General features: G+C 38.1%; 2 protein-coding genes across 2 annotated transcripts in view; one reads left to right on the top strand and one right to left on the bottom strand.

Moving 5' to 3' along the window:
• Positions 1–150: 150 nt before the first annotated feature.
• Positions 151–6380, top strand: LOC144078100 (GRB2-related adapter protein-like). Its single transcript, XM_077606300.1, has 5 exons — positions 151–486; positions 589–686; positions 1605–1724; positions 4368–4680; positions 5461–6380. Exons 1-5 carry the CDS (start codon positions 409–411, stop codon positions 5683–5685), a joined length of 834 nt encoding a protein of 277 aa, XP_077462426.1. The 5' UTR covers positions 151–408; the 3' UTR covers positions 5686–6380.
• A 1242-nt stretch (positions 6381–7622) lies between these two features.
• slc5a10 (solute carrier family 5 member 10) overlaps positions 7623–17532 on the bottom strand; it is a 35382-nt gene continuing 25472 nt past the window's right edge. Inside the window, exons 8-13 of the mRNA XM_077604253.1 lie at positions 16062–16169; positions 15251–15401; positions 14395–14563; positions 11176–11391; positions 8988–9081; positions 7623–8239 (exon numbers count right to left, since the gene is read on the bottom strand). Coding sequence (XP_077460379.1) covers positions 8052–8239; positions 8988–9081; positions 11176–11391; positions 14395–14563; positions 15251–15401; positions 16062–16169 — 926 coding nt within the window. The 3' untranslated portion in view covers positions 7623–8051. The remainder of the gene's footprint in view (positions 8240–8987; positions 9082–11175; positions 11392–14394; positions 14564–15250; positions 15402–16061; positions 16170–17532) is intronic.

The raw sequence follows: 17532 nt of genomic DNA, 5'->3' as shown, positions 1-17532 counted from the left end.
CCCACATTTAAACATCCACACTTTAATTTAACCACTGCAAATTTATGTGCAGGTTCCACAGAATTGTGTTTTGAATTTTGATATAAATTTTATTCTGACAATACATTCTATTTTAAGACCCATTGCTTTCACAGTGTATGATGTGTGTGGACATGAGCTGGAGTCAGGGGAGGCAGTCGCTGTGTTCACGTGTTCTCTCTCACACAAACTCAGTCACATGGATGAACAGAGGCACACACGGGTAGAGAAACTCTCCTCATTAACTAATGAGCACCAAGATACACATATGGACGGATTCTGTAGTGCAATCCACATCAGCACGCTGGTCTCTCACTGCTGTCATTTCTTCTCATTGATGAAGTGAAGCATTCTGCTGGTGGCCCATCTCTTCTCTCCTGATTCCAAAGCATGGAGGCTGTGGCACTTTTCTCCTTCACTGCATCCGAAGCCGACGAACTCACCTTCCAGAAAGGCGACATCGTCAAGGTAGGTGATGTGGGGTTGAAAGGACATGATGTTGAGCTATAGAAAATGATAATTAATTTTATTGTTATTAGTATGATATTAATATCTGTGTATTGTATGTAGGTGACAGAAATGGAGGAGGATTCTTGCTGGTACACAGCTGAGATCGAAGGCAAAAAGGGCTTTGTGCCAGAGAACTATATTTCTCTCTTACCTCATCCGTAAGAACCTTTTTAAAGTTATTTACGCTATTCCTTGGAATCTTAATTAGTAGTATCCTAATGTTGAAATGGGTGCCCATGTGCCTGACTGTAAAGCATTAGAACAATATGGTATTCTTTTATAATTTTAGCATAATGAAATTATATTTTGTACTTTACTCTACTGTACTGTGGTTTAGTTCACCTATTATATTTTTATTTTATAATGTATTGTTTTAAGGCGACACGGTGGACAAGTGGTTAGCGCATCAAGTTCACGGTTCTGGGGTAGTAGGTTCGATCCCAGGTCGGCCCTCACTGTGTGAAATTTGCATGTTCTCCACGGGCTTGCGTGGATTGGCATGTGGATTATATAAAATTTGATAGGTGAATGTGGAATGTGATGAATTTCTGGACTGAACCTACTATTATTAGATTTTTTATTTTTGTTTATATCATTTTTGTTAGATTGTTCTCAATTTCTTCAGTAAGACATTATAGTTGGAGTATTTTTAGTATATTGTATTTGATTTCTTTCTATGTGTTATTATCAGAATTATCGATTTAGCATTAATATTTTTTCAAAACTTTCATGATGTATTTATTATAGTCCTGTAGATATTTTTTCTTTCTTTTTGTTTTTTATTTTTTTTATATTCAAATAACCCATCATTCTCCCTACTGTACCTGGATGGATAGACATAAGATAACCTATAATTATAATTTTTGTTTATTAATAGTAGTTACAGTTTATATCACAAGCAGCTCTCATTTTGATGCTGGGAAAGCATGAACTACAGAAAAGAGAGTTCTTTATTCTTGTAATTGAAAATAATTATGAATTCATTTTGAGTGTTGGATTATTTTTAACCTATTGGATCTGTACATCCATGTATCAGTCTTTTTCTTGCCTTCATTGCATGGTGCTGTAATGTGCAGGTGGTTCGCGGGCCGAGTGTCAAGACTGGAGGCGGAGCGGCGTCTGCATTGGCGAGACATCGGTGTTTTTGTGGTGAGGGAGAGTGAGTCAGCTCCTGGAGAATTCTCCATATCTGTTAGGTAAGTGCAAAGCACAACTCATAAGATTTTAGTAAAGCATTTACTGTTATTTCTGTGTTTCTACATTTGGCGGACTCTTAGAAGTGTTTACCTACATTACCACCTTTATTGTGACCGCTTTGCCCACTCCAGAATTCTAACCCTAACAACAAAATAGATCGTAGGAGGTTGGCTCATTGAAAAGTAGATGTAGGAGCAAAAAAATTTGAGCGTCTCTCCCCTACACCATCAGGTGGCTAGTTTTCTCCATTTGTTGATAAATTTGCACCAAAAAAGGAGGGGGTAGTTATAAATACTTTTTCACTACTCTGTATGTGTTGGCATGCCACTCGAATCTCCCCACGACCTTCACATTCAGGAGTGTTGGCCGGTATCATTTACACCATCTGGTAAACCTCCACCCATTTACAGTTGGAAATTGAAAAGCCTGCCCATTTTCTTGTAGTCATTGGGGGACATATCCTGACTGATATGCTTATGAACTGCAACATTTGATGGCGTCTTGATACCACACAAACAGTTTGAAGTGAGTTGAGGAGCTTCATTTAGTGAAAATATATTTCTGTATGGGAGGCTTGGCGCCTTGAGTGGTTAGCGCGTTGGCCTCACAGTTCAGGGATCCTGGGTTCAAATCCAGGTCAGTCCACCTGTGTGGAGTTTGCATGTGGAGTCTCCCTGGGCCTGTGTGAGATTTCTCCGGGTACTCTGGTTTCCTCCCACTTTCCAAAAACATGCATGCTAGGCTGATTGGACACTCTAAATCGCCCCTAGGTATGAGTGTGCGAGCAACATCATCGTCATTGTCGCCATCATCATCATCATCATCATCATCATCATTATCATCATTATCATCATTTAGGCTATTTTGTTAAAAAGATTGGTTTTCATTCATTTATTCAGCAACAAAATTACCAAAGCATCTTTGTAATTTTATTGTTTTGTGAATATAATATCATTTTAAATTGTTCAAAGGCCCTTGAGAAAAATTAAGCCAATATCGTATCTTTTAATTCTAATTATGTTGTGAAATCATGACACTTTGATTGATTCACACCCCTACCACAAATACATGGTTCGCTACAGTTATTATCACATTTTGTACTTGTCATGTTAAACTGACTATGCATTTCTTAGCATTCTTTAAAACTGTAGCTATAATCATGGATTTGCATCCCTAAAACAGAGGCTTTTGTGAATGTTTTTATTTTAGTATTTCAGTTTGTTTTTCATGCCACTGAGCACATTAGGAACTTGCAGTACCCACATGTCTGTGAGCGTGCGTATGTCTGGGGATGAGCATATCTAAATATGTTCAGCAAGAACCCATTTTGACTAAAAATATCACACCCCGATGGACAGCCATTGCATGCGTAGTTGTAATTTGGGTCAGCAAAAGTGATGAAGGGACAGTATAATCATGAAATGTGTCCAATAATCGTAGACGTTACATAAGAACATTACATTAATTAAATGCAGATAAGTTATGCAATTGACACATTAGACATTAAAGGCGCACATGTAACAAATAGTCCAACATATGCAGGTATGAATAACATAAGCATATCTGCAGGGCCTGTGAGGTCACGTACATGCTTTATTCATATTTAGATTGTCATTACAGGATTTGTTGCAGTACTCAGAATTGGCAACAGAGACCATTTGAAGATTTACCATATTCCGAGCCACATATACATATAGCACCTACCACATACATATACCTCCGATTGGCTGGCCACAAATTCAGGGTGTCTCCTGCCTGATGTCAGTAGTTAGCTGGCATAGGCTCCAGCACCCCCACGCCCCTTGTGAGGATAAGCAGTATGGAAAATGAATGAATAAATGGATAAATAACACGTAATTCAGTAGATGATATTATTTACACTGTGTTTACGGGTTAGGGTTTGGTACTTTTATTTGGGGTAAGGGCACTTAATTACAAACTGTCATGCTATGACACTGGCTTAAACTTTTATACATATAATTTAATGTTTAATTTTTATCTTTTGCGAATCGACCAAGCTGAATGATCGGTATTGGCCCAGTTAACTCCCTGGTGGGTTCCTGTGTGGGTTTTCTCCAGGTACTCCGGTTTCTTCCCACATCCCAAAAACATGCATGTTTGGAGGGTTAAAGAATCTAAATTGTCCCTAGGGACGAGAGTGAGCGTGAATGGTTGTCCGACTCATTATGCCCTGCTGTTGGCTGGCAACCAATTTGAAATAGTTAGTTGAATTAAACCAGAACTGTGCATGTACTGAAATTGGGTACCTTGAACAAGAGCCATATTGGATTCTACCTTGTGGTCCATCAATTGAGCCAATGCATTTTATTTACACAATTTGTAAGTTACTACTTGGTGACAGGAGGGGTTGTGGCTAGTTTTGCACGTAATATGAAATGATGACAATGATGGCCATATTTGTACCACACTCCTTGACTTTGACGCTTGGTTTCATTTGACCCGTGCATATAGAATTGTATACTATAAGCAATATTGAGATTCGCGGGATTTTGACTAAGACTGACCTACTCTACTTATGTGACCGTCAGTGTAGACATGTTTCATAAAAATTCCAGGGAGGGTACCAGAAGAAAATGTGGCATCTTTCATCCCTTTATTTCAATTACATTTCCCTCTTGCAGTTATGGGGACAGGGTGGAGCATTTCCGAGTGCTGGAGGGTGGCGGTCAGTACTGCATTTGGGACGAGTCCTTTATTTCCCTTAACCGGCTGGTGGACTTCTACAAAACACACAGCATTGCCGTGGAGAAGGTGGTCTGCCTCCGAGACCCGTCTTCGGATGTGTTCCCCCGCCAGGGCTCCCACGGTGGCCGTAATCCTTACCCCAACCCGTACAAGAGCACCTCTTTGGAGTCCCTCCCTTCTGCCCGCCTCCAAGGACCACATCCCCTAAGAGAGGCGTCCTCCATGCAGCTGCTGGAACACGTTTTGTGGGTACGACCAAGCACTTAACCCAATCTGAGGGGTATACTTATGGAAAATGTGATGTAACAAATAGAGTGGTAAAAAAAATCTCAGTGAATATTCTCAGATTTATGCATGATGGAAATTTTGATGGAAATCTCATTTTCTGAATCGCAGGGGGTGCTGGAGCCTATCCCAGCTGACTTCGGCCAGAGGCGGGGGACAACCTGAATTGGTGGTCAGCCAATCGCAGGGCACAAGGAGACAAACAACCATTCACGCACACACTCATACCTAGGGGCAATTTAGAGTGTCCATTCAGCCTACCATGCATGTCTTTGGAATGTGGGATAAAACCGGTGTACCCGGAGAAAACCCACACATGCCCGGGGAGAACATGCAAATTCCATACTGGTGGATTGACCTGGATTTGAGACCAGTTCTCCCACTGAGAGGCCGACACGCTAACCACTCAGCTGCCGGACTGCCTATTTTGATGGAAATTTTACATAAAACGAAAAACATTGGGTCAATGCATGGGATTTACTTGAGCTAAAAATGCAGTGTGCCAATCTGGCACCCCTTTATTAATACAAAAAAAATAAATTTTGTTTGTTACTTTTTTAGTTAGGATTTCATTTTCACATTAAATATTATACTTTGACTTTTTGAAATTTTGATTTATATAAAAAAGATGTAATAAATGTTGTATATATTCTAATTAAGAATTAATCTGAACATGGTGATCCACTTTCCGGAGGTTGCACAACAACCTTTTCACATCTGCTGGCACTTGTTTCTTTTGTGTAGAAACCACGCCTGGCTCATGCCCTGTGTGACTATGCCCCGCCACACACCGCCCACCTGCACTTCCTGCGTGGTGACCTCATTGACCTGCTGGACTGCTCCAGCTCACGTTGCTGGAGGGGGCGCTGCCGCGGGCGAGTTGGCATCTTTCCGCCACAGTTCGTGCAGCCATTGTACCGCAACGTATCACCCTCACTGCAGAGCTGTGTCACTGCTACTGAAAAATAGCCTGCCAAAGAATCAAACAATTCCATTGAACCTCTAAGGCTGGGTGTCACTCTTTTTTGCGATTGGCCACATCGTATGTATTTTTTCCCACTGAGGGTCATGATGATTGCAACCCCATAAAAATGCATTATTGTTTCAAGTACACCAATTCAGAGATATTTTGTTTTAACCCTTCCAGGGACAACTGTCATTACATTGGACAGCTACTCAAAAGTTGACACCTTTAACCCTTTATAGAACTAGTTAGTATTTTTGGTCATTAAAAACACTTCACACTTAAAACATTTAACCTTTTTAGGGCAAGTTATGATTATTGGTCATTTAAAATATTGTATATTAGCAATTAGCAGGGAGTCTGACTGTAGAGGCATATGTTTCATTGCCATTTAAATTGTTTGTTCGTTCGCCTATCCCAGTGACAATGTATTGGACGTCCAATGACAGTTATTGAGTTAAATAAGTCCCTGTGATGCTTTAAAAAAAATCATGAATTAAGCATTAAAGGCTCAAAATCAGAAATCAATACAATATTTTTCTTCAAAACAAAACATTTGCAAAATCTCAATTTATTTTTAAAAGTAAAGTCAATATGCAACATTGGTATTTTGGAGACAAATATGGAGTTAATCTTTAAGATTTGCTTTTGTGGACCACAAAGAATGATGTGGCGAACCTGGTTTGAATTTGACACCTATGCTCTAAGGCTTAGAGTCTAAGCCTTAGAGGAGTCCAAGGTCTCCTTGTGTTGTAGAGTTTGGAATCTGACCAAAATTCAATTGTTTTATTTATGTGTTCTTTCTGGTACGTTTTATTTTTCAGCATTACAAGTTATTTAAAGAAGAACAACATTAAAAAGTACAATATTCAAAGGAGATGGTATCAAACAGTATTAACTCCAGAAACATTTGCCAAGCTTTAGCAACTCATTTACATTGTACTGTATTAATAGGAATACATGACGCACATGTGGAACACAAGTATCCCTCCACTTTACAATACACACATGGCATTTAGGTTAACATCTATTTTCCGGATTGCAAGTTTAATTTGAAGCATCCAGTAAGCCACAGAGTATGCATCTTTATTCAAATTTTATGGTGGCGGTTAGGCTACAATAAAGGAAGAAGTGTTATCCTAAATGTTTTACATGATTTTAATCTCTTAACCGGTTTAATATTGAGAGAGGACTGCTGATTTTAACACCTGTATGGCAATTAGGTTCAGATCATCATTTTTTGCAATACAAGCAGATTGTGTTTTCAATTTTGAGGATACATTTTATAGTGAAAATTGCAAGACAACTAGGTAATTAAAACTCTTTTTCCTTCCATATTAGTTTCCATTTAAGCCTATCTGGATTCAGCATATCAATTTTATACACTTGATGTCAGGTACTTTTCACAAACATAGTTTTCACACTTTACCCAGTACGAAACACAGTAAACAGAAGCTCTACTGTCTCTTCATGTTATTGCAGTTGTCAGGCACAAATGCTTAATATTTCCACATGCTTTAACTTTTTAAATTCTATACTAGTGACCAAAATTCAGAAAAATACACTATATAAATAGTTTAAGAGGTTTATATTCCAGTAAATATTGTGAATGTTGCAACCCGTATTTTTGTCCTGCAACCCTTTTTAAGCTTGTACTATAAATACAAATAAAAAAAATACATTTTACTGTTGCTGTGGCTATTTTAATATGTTTCACCCTCCTTGTAAACATTCGAAAAGACGAATGAAATTAATAGTGGGCAAATCAGGCATTAGCAATTTGAAGAGCCCTTACTGCCATCATGTTAAAAATGGGGCCTCAATGGCACAACACAAAAAAATAGACCAAGGAACTGCAATTTGCCTACTATTTATTTTTCAAATTATTTACTCCTTATACATCTTATGAAATGTTTCTTATATTTTGTTTAATAAAAAACAAACTCATCAAAACTTAAATCACATTTGCTAATCATCAATCAGATAACTGACAATCGTAGAAGAAATTCAGTAAATTAGATGATCAAATTTTACAATTCTTTTAAGATGGTGAGACTGATCATATGTTGGATGTATTTTTCTAAAGTGATCTTACTGTCAGGAAAGGTAAAATTAGGACATTATAATCATAAAACCCTATTAATACATTCAAACAAATGGTTTACCAATGTTGGTAAAAAAAAAAAAAAACATCAGAATCCGGCTCATTTCCCCTTTTTGATTGAAACAAAAACCTTGAACAAAAACAAATGAGTTATGTTCCCTCCTCTTTCTGGCAGGGGAGAGCAGCAGAGTTTGTGGTTCCTGTTGTAGATATTGGCTGCTGCTCAACGAGATCAGGGTGAGGCAGGATGTGTCTACAGGGTAAAGCTCAGGCAAAGTATGCATAGAGAAAAATGTTAACGATGACCAGCAGGAGGGCGTTCGCGCAGCAGAACCTTGACCAGAAAGGGCTCTCGCGAACGCTTGGAACTCTGGGAGTCTCCTGCAAGCGCTGGACCGCTGCCAGGCACAATTGCAGGCCATGACCACAAGTCATCTGATGCGCTGGCTCAGCGTCTGCACACTCACAAGTACACAAACACATACGCACACACATACACAACAGGAACTTGCTCAATCCCTGTGTCATCATTTATGTGCATGAATGTTCTGTGATAGATGGTTTCCTATATATATATTCTTCTGTATATTTCTTAAACTGTAATGCGCAGTATTGTATTCCTATGCTGTTCGGTTTGTATTGTATGTTTGTGATTGTTTCATTTTTTTTAAAGATGCTTTCCTTTTACTGTACAGTGGAATTGTACTTATACAAATGGTTTGTGTTACCAAAGAGGAGAAAAACTCAAAAGATCAATAAATATGACATCTCACAAGTTTATGGAAAAAGTCTCACGTATCAGTCAATGGAGACCACAAGCAGTGAAGTTTGTATTTGCTGTGCCACCATTCGCAAATTCACTTAATTTTGGAACCTAACTTTCCTCATGAAAATATAGCTTTTGCACCTACTGGTGACATCTTGATGGCAAGATGGTTCATTGAATTCAGCATTCAGACATAAAGAAAGCTAGCTGAATCTTCGCTTGATACACAATAGCACTTTTTGCAGTGTCAAACAAATTACCTTCACAAAATCTTAGTCAGCATCGATTACTCGTGGGCAGTCTACATCTGGCATTTTAAATGTGTATAATCAGTAAGCATGAAAAAATAGTGCCTTTAATCGGTATTATATAATCCCGTCATTTTATTTCTATTTTCAAACTATTGTATGTACTGTATTTCTGGATTTGATGCCCACCTTGAGTGCCACGGTGACTGAGAGAGGAAACTTTCTGTAGAGGGATTTCTCTGGGAGACTCCTCACTGATTGTCCACCAGGTCAGGTTCCTCAACTGCAGATCAAAGAATGAATGAATGTTTTATCATAATATATATTTGAACAACATTCATACTGGTGATGGATGTGTAGTATATGATGTGGGTCACATTAGAGAATTTTCAGTAAAATCAGTTTCCTCTGAATTTGTTGCAATCCAAACATACAACTCAATAGCAGGTATGTGTACAAGCTAATTATGCAGGCAAATATTATCTTTTATGTATATACATTTGAATCAGAATCAGTCACGATTACATTACATGTAAATGTGTTTTAGTCCTTTAGCTTTAACTGTTGACTTTCTTCAAATAGACATCTGGATTTGTAAATATGAGTTTCAACATGATAGCCCTGTGAACGAGTGGTTTGCGCGTCAGCCTCACAGATCTTGGGTCGAGGGTTCAATCCCAGGTGGGTCCTCACTGTGGGAAGTTTGTATGTTCTCCCTAGGCCTGCGTGGGTTTTCTCCTCCCACATCCCAAAAAGCTGCAGGGTAGGCTGGTTGAACACTCTAAATTGCCCATAGGTATGAGTGTGAGCATGAATGGTCGCCCGTCTCCTTGTGCCCACCGATTGGCTGGCCACCAATTCAGGGTGTCCCCAGCCTGGTGCTCGTAGTTAGCTGGGAAAGGCTCCAGCACCCCCGTGACCCTTGTGAGGATAAGCGGTTCGGAAAATGAATGAATGAATAAGTTTCAGCATCGTGGAGCTGAACTTGGATTCATAATATATAGCATATATGTATACTATATTTTAAAAAAATAAGCAAAAGCATCTTAATTTAAACGACTGTACATTAGGTGGGCCTTGTTTTTTTCTTGGTTTTCATTTTGAATCAAGAATATAAAAATGTATATGACATTGCTCCAAAGACAATGTACCATCATTAATGTGCGCCAAATGTTATAAAAACATAAAACACTGTAGTGTCTGTGTTCTACTTAAATTATTAAATTAGACCATGTGATGTGACGTGCAGCAAAAATAAAGACTATTTATTACCAAGCCGGTTTATCTCTTAACATGATTGTCAAGATGTCATTTTAGGCTCTAATGTCTACATTTTGTGGCTTTAAGGCACAGAAACTGGAGATTTCTAGTCGATTTGCATTCCAGCTCCCAGGCTTGGTCAACAGCTTTTTGTCTAGTGACTGAAAGAATGTATTTTCTGTAGCCAGCGAATTCGGAGCTGTTTCGGCCTGCTACATGAATGAGAATGAATGAGGATACCCACTCTTTGTTCCTGGGCTAACACAGTTGAGGCAAATATCTACAGTAAAATACAGATTGAGGTGCTCAATTCTATTACAAATGGTGCATTTATTCACTTCATACACTGGTTGCAGCTGTGAATTTTTTTAAAAAATTAACCAATCCACCCCCCCACCCCCCCCACCCCCCCCCCCCCCCACATATGAGAGAAAGGAAACGTCCCTTTGAAGCATTTTGTGGTTCAAGTTCACATGCTGGACCGAGTCAAGTCAGCAGGCATTCATGAGGCATCAAAGATGAAAAGTTGATTGTGCCGTTTAGGGAACATGTGTCAAAGTGGCGGCCCGGGGGCCAAATCTGGCCCGCCGCATCATTTTGTATGGCCCGGGAAAGTAAATCATGAGTGCCGACTTTCTCTTTTAGGATCAAATTAAAATGAAGAGTATAGATGTATATTAAATTTCCTGATTTTCCCCCTTTTAAATCAATAATTGTAATTTTTTAATATTTTTTTTTGTTTTAGTTCAAAAATCATTTTGTAAAATCTAAAAATATATAAAAAGCTAAAATAAACACTGTTTTAGATCTATAAAAACTGAATATTCAGGGCTTTTAATCCAGTTCCTTTAATCCATTTATTAAAAAAAATCAAAATATTATATCTAAAATGGTCCGGTCCACATGAAATCGAGTTGACGTTAACGCGGCCCGCGAACCAACCCGAGTCTGACACCCCTGTTTTAGGGTGGGCAAGAAATGTCCTGTACTGACGCAGTTTGCAAGCAAAGCGTTTTAGATAATTACAGATCTATATCATATAATTCAACCAAATGAAAACCAAGTTGCACAGCTGTAAGTAAATCCTATCAAATTATTCCAAGCATGTATTGTGTACCTGCTCTTGTCCTGGTGGAGGTGTAAGCAGGGACACCACGGTGACCACAATAGCGGTTAGCCCACACAATATAATGGCAAAGTGGAGGTAGTGGACACGACGAAGTACGGCAGGCGCGGAGTCCATGACTCCGCACCTGACTGGGGGGAAGGCAAACTCCAGAACCATCCTGCACACTCCCACCACCAAACCCACCATGAGGCCCCAGAATGCGCCCTGACAACAAAAACACAGACAGAAATTGCAGTGCTTTAGACTTGTAAAATGACAATAAAGGCATTTGTTCATTATGACACGATTCAGTGCATCACATAAAAGTACAATACCATAATTTTTGGTTCACAGATTTCAATTATTTCCAGAAAAGGTGATCAGAATGTAATGTATTAAATAAACCAATAATTGCTATTCAGTGGCAGGAGATTTTCACTGTAAAATCTGTACTATATTAATCTGTAACCAGTGCTGGTTTCCTTCAAGCATCTCTAATTGTATTCAATTTTATGTGCGTGTTTAAGGAAAAGAACAATATAAAATGGATGTCTGCTTTGTTGCTTTAATGAGAATTCATTTTAATTTTAAAAAAATGCACTGTGCAGCTTCTGTCGCCCCCTATGCTGGAATTCTGCATTCCAGCTCCAAGGCGTGACCTCGTGTGTAAACTCTGCCTTAGCTCTAATGGGAGTTGACGTTCCTCCTACTAGAGTCAGGTAAAATATACTGACTGTCTAACATGGCAGTGGTTCAGTCAATTCGAATGTACAATTCAAGAAATTTTTAAAGTTGAAATGTTAGAAAAGGAGGAATTGTAAGTTTCTTTTAAGATTTTGCACCCTCAAACTCTTGTCACCTTTGTGCTACTTGTTGCTACTTCTCACAATTTTCACACGTGCATTGACACCATTTAATTGTCTTCCTTAAGCCTGCAAAGAATGTCACCCGTGTGGTTGAATCAGTTATGCTACAAAGAAACAAATATCAACAATAACACCCGCTTGACTTTAACTATTTTTATTATTTCCTAAAGTGAATGTGGAATGTTGTATTGTAAGTCTAAGTAATTAGATCACAGTAGAGGACATGAGGAGGACACTCAGCAAAACATGAGTTGCATATAAAGCCTAAATATATCTGGTAGAAAAGCAATAAATATTCAAATTAACAGGGCGGCGGCATATTTCGGGAGTTTTTTTTTTTAATTACGGTATGTGTTTTTAAGACAAACAACCAACATGCACGATTAATTTTTAGTAAAGACGTGTGGTGCTATGAGCTTTTTTATTTACTAGGGAAAAAGTTTTAAAAACTTGACACCTTTAGTAACTTTAATAAGTGTGCGCCTGTGTCATTAGACAGGAAAACACAAAAGTTTTTGTTTTCACAAGATCATATTATTTGCTTCATTTTTATAAATGTTAAATCAGACTTATTGGCTCTCATTAAATACAGGTGTTTTTGTTTTCGACAATGAGCAGTGCAAGACAGAAAGCCTTTTATTGTTAAATAGAAGTGTTTCATGTTTCAGGTGATTTTGTTTGAGTTCTGAGTGTTTTTAAAGTGCTTTATAAGTACGGTTGAGGTGTATGGCAAATGTCACATTTACATTCATATCCAACATATGTTTGTCAGGTCTTGTTTGCACTTTGCTAAGTCTAGTATAGAGCATCACAGCATGTGTAATTCTTAATGTATACTTACAACATGCTCTTTAAATCAGGTTATCTTCCAAAAATACAGAAATTGCGACACTGTCCTGTTATTTACTGTATGGTCCTGCCTGTAGATACTTGCACTTTCATGTTTTCATTTGTGACTGAGAGAAATAAATCAAATTTTAGTGAAGAGGGAAAGGAAACAAGTCTGTCGGAGAAAAACAAAAAACAAACAACTGACACACCCTTAAGTTGCTTGACAAAACACCCACTCAGTTTTGAACCCGAATTGGGCCAGTCTTTACTTGCATTTGAGGTATATTTCTCTGTTTCCCGCACCTCTTTATTCTTTCCTTCCACCATTTTATAATCTTTTCTTTAAATCTAATGTCAACAACTTTTTTCTTCCTCAACAGTCAACACTCATTTGTTTGCACGAGAGAGTGCATTAAATTAGAATTTGACAATCCTGGCACCAGGAATGAAAACAATATGTTAGAAGTAATGGATACATAAAGATACAGTCACGTGCACGCACACCAACATACACACACACCAACATACGCACACACGTGCATGCGCACGCAGTTGATTGAGGAATGTTGGTGCTTGTCTGGATCCCATATGAGGATAATAAAAGTGCAGGAAGGGAACACTTCAGAATGCTTCGCATAGAAGCCCGGTTTAGATAAGGATTAACTGTGTAATGAACTTTGATATGAACGCCATATAAGAGCACATTATGCAATAGTGTTTCCTCAGTGGGTTAAAACAATTGCTAGTTAAACAAGGTTTTTTTGTTTTATTTTGTTTTTTTTAAACCAATTTTCTTTGTTTTCTGACTAAATCGTGTCGCAAAGATTTAAAACCGTTGGCAAAAATACTGCATGCGTAACTGTCTAATTTGGATAGAGACCCAACTAGATTCCCAACTTCAGAAGGTGCCCTTTAATTTAATTATCCTTTGTAAGCAATCCATGAAAATGTCATAATAGTACCTCTATTACCCAGATTTGTGCATATATTTGAGGGTTGGGACTTAAAGTTATGTAAAAATCAATGTGGTGTCGTTAAATAACACCACAAATGTCAATGTAAATAGCTTTATCATAACCTTGCTAGAAGTCATTTTGATTGACAGTCAATGGCCTTTTGAGTTCCCATATACGTATATACGTAGATATGACATGCTTTACTATATTATATGTTACACTAAAGTATAAATTGCATTTTTTGGGGGGCAGTTAATTTATCAGAAACTAAGAACAAATATTAAATGTTAAAGTATTAATAGTAATATATTCATGAATACCAAAAATCTGCTATCCTCCTTCTGCATAAATCGTTTCCAAAGGTGAATATATATACTGTATACTCTTCGCCATTTAGTTTACCTGGTTGTCAACAAATGTTTTTGACATTGATAGATGAACAAAAATATATTTTTCAGCAATTAAGTGAAAATAATACTTTCTCACAGTATAGTTGACGATCTCTCTTGGAACAGGAATGTCACGTTACTATGTCTTGATTCAATGCTTGGCAACCAATTAATCTTAGGTATTACCTGCTCGTTGGTTCTCTTCCAGAAGATTGCCAGGGTGAACACAGCTGTGACGGGGGGTGCCAGGTAACTGGTCACGGACTGAATGTAAACATACAACTGGCCGCTGTTGGCGGACTGCAAGATGGGGATCCACACCACGCTGACCACCACCAAAATGACAGTCACAATCCTGTGGCATAACCACGGAACATTATCAAAGTGAAAGAAATAACACTTACTCATACTGGGCCTCCAATTTGGTTGCCATTTTGTAAATAATCAATACACGCAGGTACAGAATGACGAGTGTGGTTCTTGATCCGCTCAATGTATAATGTCAATTTGTATTGCGTTATGATAAAGCATGCGTGCATTTGCACTTGGGTTTAACTCTAAACTTTTCGAATTACGATTAAGTTATGTCCAAATGGTGAGTCCCCTGCCTCTGGCCCGAAGTCAACCGGGATAGGCTCCAGCACCCCCTGCAACCCTAGTGAGGATCAAGCTGTTCAGAAAATGAGATGAGATGTCCAAACGGTCTACTTTCAAAAGGGATCTCTAGCGGGATTTCAATATTTACCACTGTTTCATGCATAAAACACCAAAATGAGTGTGTACTTGGAAGATGTTTGTCATCTACTCCATGTAGCTAATGTCCCAAAGATGCAAATGTGAGTGTTAATATTTGTTTGTCTAATATTTACATAGAATATGTCCTACAATTTATTGACACTAGTGTGGTTAAGCGACTTGCTAAATGTCTGCTGAGATCGAGTCCATATAACGTCTGATCTGAAGGAAGTAGATAATAGATGGCTAAATACATAGATGACTTCCTCCCTGATTTGAACTTATGAAGTTTAAAATAGCATTATACCTGCCAACCAGTAGCAACTCTTTCTCTGTGGCTTGTGGCCGATGCTTCTTCCAGATGTCCATGGTGAAGAGAGTGGAGCTGCTGTTGAAGATGGAGGTCAGCGATGACATCAGAGCAGCCATCATTACTGATATCATGAGCCCTCGAAGGCCTGCCAGAAATACACAAATAGACAAATTAATACTTCAAAAAAAGTGCAAATGCAATGCTACTTTAGACTGACTTCCAAATTATTATGCTAATTGTATTTAAGTGTCATAAATATATATATTTTTTGTTTTTCAATTATACTCATGGATGGTGTGGTTTCTCAGGCCTCTTTGGATCACTGAAATAAATTTCAGACACCTGTGATAAGTGGTTTGCTAAGTGAGCCAAATAAAGGAAAAACTACTGCAGGATGTTCCACACTATTAAACAGACCAGACCAACATTTTCAAGCAAGATGGGAAAGAAAACGGATCTCTCTGCCTGTTAAGATATTTTTGATTATAATAGCTTTTGATTTCAGGAAATATGACCTCCTAATGCTGGAAATTCAACAAATGACCATTTTCAGGTCTTTACAATATAGAAAACGTTTTGAAACTCTGTTGTGCGTAATAATTTGGAACATTGCATTTTATTTTTTTTATTTTTGAAAAAATACTATAATCATAGGGAGGTTTGTTCAATAACATTCAACTTATACTCTAACGATTAATCACTGATAATTATACTGACTTGCATTAACTATAAAGAAAGATCGAAGAAAGCATATAATTTGCATAATAATTTGCAAGGCAGCGTAGAGTTGAAGACATGTTCTCACCACTTGGCATGAGCTCAATGACAAGTTTGGGAAAGGCAATGTTGGAGCATCCCACCTCAGCTCCGCAAACTCGCACACACTCCTCGGGGTCGACACATCCCACTATATCTGAAACATGAGGATGTTGGCCATCCAGGGGTCATTTACAGACGAAGAGATGTACTTTGTAACCAAATAGTCTTCTCATTCACAATTCATGTTCCCTTACTCTCTTTTCTACTCTTGAACAGGATCGCAAATTGTCAGAATATGGTAGCCAATTTCAAAGAAGCTTACATAAAGTGACACTTTTGGTATGTTTAATATGCAAATGTTTTGCGTATCTGAAAACAAGAAATACAAAGACGAGTTGTGACAATTAGGAACACAAGCTATTTTTACTTCTTCTTTTTGAAACTTGTGGTTTAGTCTGCTTCTGTGAAACCATGGTTGTTTTAGCCATGGCACCAGGAAGAATTTGAGCCAAAAAAAGGTTGGATTTGCTTTACACTTAATATGACATGACTTTAACACATATCTCCCTGAGAAAGTTGAATGGATCCACAATAAATGACAACATTTTGTTGAAAAGAAATTAGTATTTTTGACAGTTCTGTGATCAAATTATAGAATATTTATGCAACATGCATTCGAATCTCGGGTCTGACCTTACTATTACTCCCTTTTCTAATGTAAACGTTATTTCCCACAAACTTAAAGAAAATGCATGTTATATTGTAAGACTCTAATTGTAAAGTATGCATTTTTTTTTTTAATCTACGGCAAGCGGCCCGGCATCTTGAGTGGTTAGCACATCGGCCTCACAGCTCTGGGGTCCTGTGTTCAAATCCAGGTCGTTCCACCTGTGTGGAGTTTGCACATTCTCCCCGGGCCTGCGTGGGTTTTCTCCGGATACTCTGGTTTCCTCCCACATTCCTAAGACATGCATGGTAGGCTGATTGGACACTCTAAATTGCCCTTAGGTCTGAGTGTGAGGGTGAATGGTTGTCCATCTCCTTGTGCAGTGCGATTGGCTAGCCACTAGTGAGGATAAAGCGGCTCAGAAAATGAATGAATGAAATATCTTGGACAGGGGTGTCAGACTCGGGTCTGGCCCGCGGGCCGCTTTAATGTCAACTTGATTTCACATGGGCTGGATCATTTTAGATATAATATTTCGATATTTTTTTTAATAAATGGATTAAAAGAACTGGATTAAAAGCCCTGAATATTCAGATTTTTATAGAGCTAAAACAATGTTTATTTTAGCTTTTTTATATATTTTTAGATTTTACAAAATGATTTTTGAACTAAAAACAGAAAAAATGGATTAAAAATTACAATTATTGATTTAAAAGGGGAAAATCAGGAAATTTAATATACATCTATACTCTTCATTTTAATTTGATCCTAAAACAGAAAGTCGGCACTCATGATTTACTTACACGGGCCACACAAAATGATGCGGCGGGCCAGATTTGGCCCCCGGGCC

The sequence above is a fragment of the Stigmatopora argus genome, chromosome 7, assembly GCF_051989625.1.
Source record: "Stigmatopora argus isolate UIUO_Sarg chromosome 7, RoL_Sarg_1.0, whole genome shotgun sequence".
NCBI classification, from domain to species: Eukaryota; Metazoa; Chordata; class Actinopteri; order Syngnathiformes; family Syngnathidae; genus Stigmatopora; species Stigmatopora argus.
This window is presented reverse-complemented; position numbering and strand designations above follow the sequence as displayed.

Bases quoted from the DNA above. Each gene is read 5' to 3' on its own strand.
- LOC144078100 (XM_077606300.1), top strand. From the start codon at position 409: ATGGAGGCTGTGGCACTTTTCTCCTTCACTGCATCCGAAGCCGACGAA. The intron at 687-1,604 runs GTAAGAACCTTT...TGTAATGTGCAG, and splicing joins ATTTCTCTCTTACCTCATCC to GTGGTTCGCGGGCCGAGTGT. The intron at 1,725-4,367 runs GTAAGTGCAAAG...TCCCTCTTGCAG, and splicing joins GAATTCTCCATATCTGTTAG to TTATGGGGACAGGGTGGAGC.